The sequence below is a fragment of the Peromyscus maniculatus genome, chromosome 1, assembly GCF_049852395.1.
Source record: "Peromyscus maniculatus bairdii isolate BWxNUB_F1_BW_parent chromosome 1, HU_Pman_BW_mat_3.1, whole genome shotgun sequence".
NCBI classification, from domain to species: domain Eukaryota; kingdom Metazoa; phylum Chordata; class Mammalia; order Rodentia; family Cricetidae; genus Peromyscus; species Peromyscus maniculatus.
The window spans coordinates 165,305,599-165,315,529 of NC_134852.1; the positions used below are offsets into that span (position 1 = coordinate 165,305,599).

Here is a 9,931-nt window from a genome sequence, read left to right on the forward strand (position 1 = left end):
AGTTAGTATTCTGTATTCTGTCAGGAAAAGAAAGGAAACCACTAACCCAACTACAAGACAAATTCTTAATTTTTTAAATTAAAATATAGATTCAACACAAATTAAACACAATAAATATACACGTTTAAGAATTTAAGTTACAGTGGCCATATTCTAATAGAAAATTTCCTTCTCTTGTCTGTTTGCCTCTCAGCTTTCTGGCAGCAACTTTGTCTTCCCAAGAAAGGATACATGCTAGCATTTTACATACAAGTACTTGAAACATGCACTCACTTCACTTCCTCACCAAGAGACTTAAGTTTTATCATTTTTCTTGTTGTTGTACAAATGTTAATATCTGAACATTTTCTCACAACTGTTCCAAATTATATGTCATAATGTCATTCCTTTTACCAGATTTAAAAAATGAATGCATTAAATTTATTACAGAAATTATAAAGAAAAAATTCATGATGTCATTGTTTTTCTTTGCTGAGTAATATTTCATTGTGTATATGTACCACATTTTTTTCTTAATCCATTCTTCAGTTGAGGGTCATCTAGGTTGTTACCAGGTTCTGGCTATTAGGAATAATGTTGCTCTGAATATAGTTGATTATGTGTCCTTGGTATGATTGAGCATTCCTTGGGTATATGCCCAAGAGTGGTCGAGCTGGGTTTTGAGGGAGGTTGATTCCCAATTTTCTAAGAAAGCACCATATTGATTTCCAAAGTGGCTGTACAAGATTGCATTCCCATCAACAGTGCAAGAGTGTTCTCCTTGTTCCACATCCTCTCCAACATAAGCTGTCTTCAGTGGTTTTGATCTTAACCATTCTGATGGATGTACGATGGTATCTCAGAGTTCTTTTGATTTACATTTTCTTGATGATTAAGGATGTTGAACAATTCCATAAATGTCTTTCAGCCATTTGAAATTCTTCTGTTGAGAATTCTCTGTTTAGCTCTATAGCCCAGTTTTAAATTAGACTGTTGGGTAATTTATGTCTAATTTCTTGAGTTTTTTATATATTCTGGATATCAGCCCTCTGTCAGATGTGGGGTTGGTGAAGATTTTTCCCATTCTGTAGGCTGTCAATTTGTCTTGTTGACTGTATCCTTTGCTCTACAAAAGCTTCTCAGTTTCAAGAAGTCACATTTATTGTTTCTCTCAGTGTCTGTGTTTCTGGTGTTTTATTTAGGAAGTGATCTCCTGTGCCAATTCATTCAAGACTACTTCCTACTTTCTCTTCTATCATGTTCAGTGTAACTGGATTTATGTTGAGGTCTTTGATCCACTTGGGCTTAAGTTTTATGCATGGTGACAGATATGGATCTATTTGCAGCCTTCTACATGTTGACATCCACTTATGACAGCACCATTTGTTGAAGATGCTTTCTTTTTTCCATTGTACAATATTTGCTTCTTTGTTAAAAATTATATGTTCATAGGTGTGCAGATTAATGTCAGGGTCTTGAATTAACTTCCATTGGTCGACATGTTGGTTTTTATGCCAGTACCAAGCTGTTTATTATTATTGTAGCTCTATAGTAGAGCTTGAAGTGATTGTGATGCCTTCTGAGTTTGTTTTATTGTACAGGATTCTTTTGACTATCCTGGGTTTTTTGTTGGAAGATCTAGCTATAGCAATAAGACAACATAAGGAGATCAAGAGGATACAAATTGGAAAGGAAGAAGTCAAGCTTTCCCTATTTGCAGATGACATGATAGTATACATAAGTGACCCCAAAAATTCCACGATGGACCTTATACAGCTTATGAACACCTTCAGCAATGTAGCAGGATACATGATTAACTAAAAAAAAAAAAACAACAATAGTCCTCCTATGTACAAATGACAAATGCGCTGAGAAAGAAATCAGAGATACATCACCTTTAACAATAGCCACAAATGATATAAAATATCTTGGGATAACTCTAACTAAGCAAGCGAAGGACCTGTGTGAAAAGAATATTAAGTCCCTGAAAAAAGAAATTGGAGATGTCAGAAAATAGAAAGATCTCCCATGCTCATGGATAGTTAGTATTAACATAGTGAAAATGGCAATCTTACCAAAAGCAATCTACAGATTAAGTGCAATCCCCATCAAAATCAACACAATTCTTCACAGACCTGGAAAGAACAATATTCAACTTCATATGGAAAAAGAAAAAAAACCCACACAAAACAGGGTAGCCAAAAGTATCCTGTATAATAAAACAATCTCTGGAGGCATCATTATACCTGAACTCAAGCTCTACTATAGAGCTACAGTAATAAAAACAGCTTGGTACTGGCGTCTTTTTTTTTATTGGTGACTCATTCCTTCAAGAACTCATCACAAACTATGGTCTTTTAAAATCGTCTTTGACCCTCAGTTGTAGACCTATGCATATTTTGAGGTTGTTCTGAATCAAACTCATGGTCTCATATATATGGTGCAAGTGTTTTTATCAATATATCCCTAGTCTCCAATGTCAATGTTTTAGAAAAAGCACTCAGATGGGCAAAAATGAGACAAGGTCACTGCTCTATTGCTTCTACATCAATCATATTTTTCAATTAAATATGCATATCAGATATAGAATCTTATCTTGCTCTCAGAAAGCAATAAATGACAATCTTTAATCACTCACCAATTCATTATTAGAAGGTTAGATAAATAAAAGTAGAGAGAAACTCTCTCCTGTACTTGTAAAGATTCCAAGTCTAGTGAGGCATCAGGACTTGGAAGCACAATCATTATCAGTGAAGTAGGAAACCTTGGTTCAGATCTTATAGATACCATGATACCTGTGCATTTGGAAATTATTTACCAATGAGGTCTGTTTCTTCATCTGTTGATAGAAATGTTAAAATTATCTCTACCACAACTTCACCAAAGCGGATATGTTTTTCCTCTTGGGGGTTTCAGACTCACCACAAAAATCTCTTCAGAAAGGCCATTGTGTATCCTAAATATATTTGAGTTTACTTGGATGAATGGAAAACAAAGGAGCTCTGGTCTGAGTCTTATCTCCTTAAAGTAATACCATGTGATACCATGATGACATTTTAGAGGCCAGTTTGAGGAGCTATTTGAAAACTGTACAAACAAGGAATTGTTTAAGGGAAATAATTTCTCCTTACTCCACTTACCCAGCATTAAAATAATTAAAATTCAAAGAATGTCATAATTTTATGTTGAGTAACACATAAGATTATTTGTAATAAATGCTATTATTTCCTATCTGTAGAACACATCATTCCATTGGGAGATCTGTGTTTCATGACATGTTCATCCCCATGCTGAACCCTGTGGTCTACAGCCTGAGGAACAAAGATGTCAAAAGTGTATTCAAGGAAGTTGTTTGAAAACTAAAGTCTTCACTAAACTTAGCCAATGAATTCTGATATATTTTTCAATCATCTGAAACTTTGGACCTGTATCTTTAAGGAATAGTTTATTTGTAATTATTTCTTGATTGTGATTTCCTTGAACACCTGAGGGAAAATAATTGGAAATGATAACTCTGTTCTGTCATAGTTTATGAATGACTATAATATGAGCAAGAGGAAGTGAAACACATGTCCAAAACCAAAAATGATATGATCTAAGTTTTGGAACATCATGAATGTATCCCTGCTTATTAAATTCTGTATAAATAAAGAAACACTCTGGCTGCTATTCAGTCAGGCTGTAAGATTCTCACCACCACAATGACCTGGCTTACCTCCATCCCCTGCCAATTCTTTACATCCTCTGCTGGGACCTGTTCACAACCAAGTATGGCTCCAGGCAATGTTTGTTTTATGTTTAGTAAAAACAAACAAACAAACAAACAAACAAGAGAATTGGTTCATGACTTGTCTTTGCCTGTCAACTGCAAGATACCATAGTATTTTGATCTGCATCTTACACTGCTGAACTTTCCAGTAGGGATTTTGAGATGGGTCCGTGTTGTCCACCAAAGGATATCTTTCTGTGGCTCAAGGATATTTCTCTCTCTACCTTTGTTAACCAAAACACTTAATGTATTTTTAACATTGAAGCCTTATTGTATATAGAATCATCTCATTTTTGTCTGTGTGGAGTATTCAAGATGTGTGAAGATGAAAGCTTGTTGTTCTTCTCATGAAAATTAGTAAATAGAAGCATGAAGTTTTCAGAAAAGTCTTCATCCACTAGTCTAAGCATATAAGATTCCATCCACGCATTTTTTTTTTAAAAAAAACCTCATATTTGGGCTAAAAATACATTCACAAGTATCTGTAGTGCAGAGAATACAAAAATCCACAATGATGAGAGCTAATCTTGTGATGCACTAAATTTTGTGAGTAGAACAGACATTTGAGCTCTGACATCCCTGGGAAAACAATGGGAAAAACATGTGTAGGAAGAACAGGTATAGGTTTATGTGATTCTAGTTCAGAAATAAAGGCTAACTGAAGTATCTGAGTGCTTGCTTAGTTTCTTTCCATGAGTCCCTGGGCCAGTAGCAATATAGAGCAACTGAGTCATTCACTAGGAAAAATATCAAGACAGAAATATCTTGGAAAAAAATTCTGTGACATCAATATAATATCCTATAAATATATGGAGCTTTATTCATTAATATATACAAAATGAGTTGCTAGATATTGTTTGTCTAAAAAATATCAAACACAACACATCGATATGTGCTGAATTCTCCTGAAATAGTGAATGTTCTTTATGAACACAATGAAACACAATAAAGAGTATGAATCCCAAACAATGAAAAATAAACACACTTTGAAAATGAGAAAAGATAAAAATTTTAAAACTTTAGTATAAAAATTGTATGTAAAGAAGTTAAATATTAAAATTGATAAAAATCAAGAAATAATGGCATGATATTTGAAAATTTTAAAAATTCAAAATATTACTTAACAAAAAATGACAGAAGCAATGAAAGAAAATTTGACATGGATTAGAATAGATATTAAATCTATGAAAAAATTTAAAACAAAGCAACTGAATAAAAATCAAGGTCAAATTTAAAAATAACCTTATAAAACCTCTTTAGCAAATACTTCATTTTATGGGGGAAATATTTTTATGATAAGTACTTAGTCCCTGAGCTGAGATAGTTTATTTTTAAAGTAATGAAATATTAGTAGCAATAGGAATGGATCAGACCAACAGGAAGAAATCCAATACAGTACTACATTATACAGTAATTTGTATCTGTATTAAAACTGTTGCTTAATCTGGCAAGGTCTACAGGAAACTAGATGGAATAGTCAAACAGTTGGCTGAGTAATGTCATCTGAATAATGTGTGACTCCTGAATGCTACATCTCAGCTTGAGAAACCTCTGCAAACTATATCATGACTTGTCTGACATTTATTTATTGCTGGGAAATTCAGTTCTGGCCAACTCATGGGGTGACCATCCTTTTGCACCCAAAGTGAGCTTGTTTGCAAAGATTTCAGACTCTTAATATAAGGAATAGTATGCACAAGGACAGTGAGTGCCGAGATGTGAAGGAATGATTATTAAGGCTTACACCTTTGTTTCAATGTGATTAAAATGGCTGTTAATATGGTTCTAGTATCAGGATTAGTACTTATATCACAACAGCCTTCTGAAGGTACTGCTGTGTTGTATGTAGACTGTGATAATCTGGGTAACGTTGTTTTTACCTTGTGTATTTCTGTCTCTCTAGTACTTAATAAGCCTTCACATTTTCTTATTTGCCTGCTTTCAAGATCAAGATGACATTATCCAACAAGGAAGTTTTAAAATGTCTTCTCTTTGAAATTTGTGTAGACCTTCAAACCCAGGTTTTGTGAATTTCCTTGTTTGGGAAATTCTCAAATAATTTATATCTAAAGTGATGTAAATTTTCATTATAGATTTCCCTCACTTCCTTGTCTCCATTAATTCCCTGATTTTTTAAAATTTTAAATGAATGTTTTTCTTGGTGTCTTTTGCAGCTTGTTCATTACATATAAAAGTTACTAACTTTGTGTAGGTTAATTATACCATTACAAGATTAATGTATATAGAAGTTCTAAGAGCTTCCAAACAGTTGTTGGGAATCTTTTATATATATGATTATATGAAGGGCTTTCAATTTAGACAGCACAAGAGTTGAGAGTGCAGACAATATTGTTTCATGCCTTGTCTTATTGGAAATAGTTTCATTTTTTTTAAACATTTAGTAAAGCATTGACCACAGGTTTGATATAAATAACTTCTATATATACCTTATTGCTGTGGGATGGTCTGTATGTCAAATTGCTCTGATTGGTCAATAAATAAAACACTGATTGGCCAGTGGCTAGGCAGGAAGGATAGGCGGGACTAACAGAGAGGAGAAAAGAAAGAACAGGAAGGTGGAAGGAGTCAATGCCAGCCACCACCATGACAAGCAGCATGTGAAGATGCTGGTAAGCCATAAGCCACAAGCCATGTGGCAAGGTATAGATTTATAGAAATGGATTAATTTAAGCTGTAAGAACAGTTAACAAGAAGCCTGCCACAGCCATACAGTTTGTAAGCAATATAAGTCTCTGTGTTTACTTGGTTGGGTCTGAGCAGGTGTGGGACTGGCTGGTGACAAAGATTTATCCTGACTGTGGCCAAGGCAGGAAAACTCTAGCTATACCTTATATTCTGTTTTTTGGGGATTATTATTATATAATATGTCTTTGAATATTGAAGCCCTCATATTATTCCTATTCTTCATGTAATTCACAAAATAATATAGGATTTTCTTAAATATCACTCCTGTCTTTAAAACATGTTTGAAGAGAAAGAATTTATTCTTTAATGACAAAGACAACACTTAATTGTCAAAGTTTGATTTGGGTCTTCTTTGTCATTATTAGTAATAGATCTCAGTAACTGATATACTATCCAAATTATTTTATATTGAGCCAATCTCAGGCCAATTTATTAGAGTTTTAAGTTCAAGGTATGTTATGGCTCACAACAAAACCTATATATGAATTCCTAGTAACTGATAGCTGAGGTGTGTACACAGAGATTTTAGTTAAAAACAAAAATTAATTTTTGTTACCTAACTTGTCTGTACTCAAAGATGGGGTCTATTTTTCAAACTTCTATCCAATGATGCACTCAAAAGCACTTTTTATCCAAATGCAGACAGTGTACCTTTCTCTGTCTCCGTCAGGTTCAGGTTAAAAGCCCAATATGAAATCACAAGTCTCTAGAGGTATTCGTGATGTGTACTGCCTCCCTTGAGATGTGTGCAAAGTTTCCATCACTAACTTGATATTAGCAAGAACACAAGCCCAGACTCTGGTCCACAGCAGAGCTCCACAAATAAGAAAGAAGAGTCACTACAGGTGGGAAAAGAGAATTGTCTGAACCAATGATATGGACATGAGGGTTTTACCATAGCTAGTATTTGGTAGCCTTACTTCCTAGGACACAATTTAATTGATCAGCTAATTTAAAAATACATATAGCCAGTTAGAAGAAGGCATAGAATTTCTAACAATTTTTATCCTACAAATAAAAACTAGAAGCAAACAAAAGAGAGGGTGTGGGTGACTAATGCCTAGAATGGTTAAGCAGTCTTTCTAAGGCTGTACTTTTCTACGTGTTTTCTCCTTTTTGGTTCCCTGTTATTCCAACTCTACCATGATGATCTACAAAAATAAAGTTCCTTCTCTCTGCACCATCAGGTATGTTTTAGAAATGATTAGGGTGGAGGTTATACTCAATAAAACATAGGGAGAACATAAATATAGAAACAAATGAATTTTACTTTGGCTATCTTAATGACAAGTCTGAATCAGTTCCCACATTCAATATGAAGTGTTTTGGAGGAATGGGTAAAATCAGCATTCCAGCATCAGAGGTTTCTTTAGGTGGAGACATCCTTTTGTACTCTAAGGACAGCAGCAAGACTGTTTGTCACCTGAGCCACGGTGTAGTTGAGTACAACTACATTTATAATATAATATGATTTGGTCAGGACAACAGGTATACAGGCAAAGATGAGAACAACTGTTCTATTTTCTCTATTTTCTCTTCCTCTTTCATCTTTCCTTATTTTCTCCCCAAATACAAATAAAGCAAAGATATGTTGATTGTAGGAAATAAAAAGCATCCAGTTTATATGAAAAATCAATATCAGGATGATAAGATAAAGCAGTAAAATTTTTAGTTCTACTATTTAAAAAAAATGTTCCTTTGCTTCTTCACTTAATGAAATATAGTAAGAAAGAATATGGTCCATTGAAAACTCAATTTCTTGAATGTTCCAATATTTAAAAACAAATATCCAACTAAGAATGCTTTCATGATTTATAGAAATAGCTTCATATCCCTAGAACAGAGTCTTTGGTCTTGGATACATTCCGAGTGGTGAGACATTTATTGGAGATGTAAAATGCACTGCCAGTTTGTCATAGAAAAATCGGGCATGACATCATGTCTCCACATTGTGCTTTCTGCTGATTTAAATTTCATTGTACATCCTAGACAAGAATGCTACCAGAGATTACTGTAATAATAATGAACACTATAGTTAAGAATAGTATAGAATAAATACCAGTAAATGAAAGTAAACCTCACAAAAACATTATGAACCACCTGTGGCAGTTTCTGTGAACAAAGAAATTTTAGTTTCCATCTGCAGCATTAGATCTGAACACACTGCCTGTCTCTACCCAGCACTCAGGTCATCTTTCATAAAGCTCCACACTAGACAGAAAGATGAAGCAGGGCACAAGAAATGGCTCACACTTCAGATATCAGGGTCAAGTTCAACTACTATAATTTTTACTCATCTTGTTGTAGGTACATGTCATGGCAAGATCCAAATGACTTTCATGGAGAACGTTTCAGAAGCAACTGAATTTATTCTTGTGGGGTTAACAGATGCCCCAGAGCTGCAGATCCCTCTATTTATCATTTTCACTGTCATTTATTTGATCACATTAGTTGGGAACCTTGGGATGATTGTGTTGATTCTGCTGGATACCAGACTCCATACTCCCATGTATTTTTTCCTCAGTAACCTGTCCCTGGTGGACTGTGTTTATGCCTCAGCAGTCACTCCCAAGGTAATGGAAGGGTTTCTCACAGGACATAAGATCATATCCTACAATGCATGTGCTGCCCAGATGTTCTTCTTTGCAGCCTTTGCTATTACTGAAAGTTTCATCCTGGCCTCAATGGCCTTTGATCGTCATGCAGCAGTGTGCAAACCACTGCATTACTCTACCACCATGACAAGTCCCATGTGTGTTCTAATGGTAACTGTCTCCTATATGTGTGGACTTCTTCAATCCTCCATCCATGTTGCCTTCACTTTCCACCTCTCCTTCTGTCATTCTAACGTGATTAATCACTTTTTCTGTGACATACCTCCACTGCTGGCTCTTTCTTGTTCTGATATCCATATAAATGACATTATAATTTTTATATTGGCTTCATTTGATGTTGTTTTCACTCTGTTCGTTATCTTGAACTCTTACCTGCTTATTTTCATCGCTATTCTGAGGATGCACTCAGCTGAAGGCAGGAAGAAGGCTTTCTCCACCTGTGCATCACACCTCACCACTGTGTCCATCTTTTTTGGAACAATCATCTTCATGTACTTACAGCCCAGCTCCAGTCACTCCATGGACACTGACAAAATTGCCTCTGTGTTTTACACCATGGTTATCCCCATGCTGAACCCTCTAGTCTACAGCCTGAGGAACAAAGAGGTCAAGAGTGCATTCAAGAAGGTTGTGGGAAATTCAAAGTCATAATGTGGCTAAGTAAATTAATTACAAATTGATTTTAAATTATGGAAACTTCTATTAGGTATCTGTTGTCTGGTAGTAATTTTTCTCATATTGTTTCATCTATATTTCTTTTGATACCCCTTTACACATGGTATCTCTATTTTTAATTTTCAGGCATGAGTAGTTTAGAGTAAATTGTTGATGTGTTGCATAAATAATAAGCAATTAAATTTTA

At 34.7% G+C, this 9,931-nt stretch overlaps 1 protein-coding gene across 1 annotated transcript; it reads left to right on the plus strand.

The window, feature by feature from the left end:
* Nucleotides 1–8,784: 8,784 nt before the first annotated feature.
* Nucleotides 8,785–9,720, plus strand: LOC102904724 (olfactory receptor 5B12-like). The gene has a single exon (XM_006995044.3). It carries the CDS (start codon nt 8,785–8,787, stop codon nt 9,718–9,720), a length of 936 nt encoding a protein of 311 aa, XP_006995106.3.
* The last annotated feature ends 211 nt before the right edge of the window (nt 9,721–9,931 follow it).

What these genes read in the sequence shown, in the direction of transcription:
- LOC102904724 (XM_006995044.3), top strand. Translation starts at nt 8,785, where the DNA reads ATGACTTTCATGGAGAACGTTTCAGAAGCAACTGAATTTATTCTTGTG.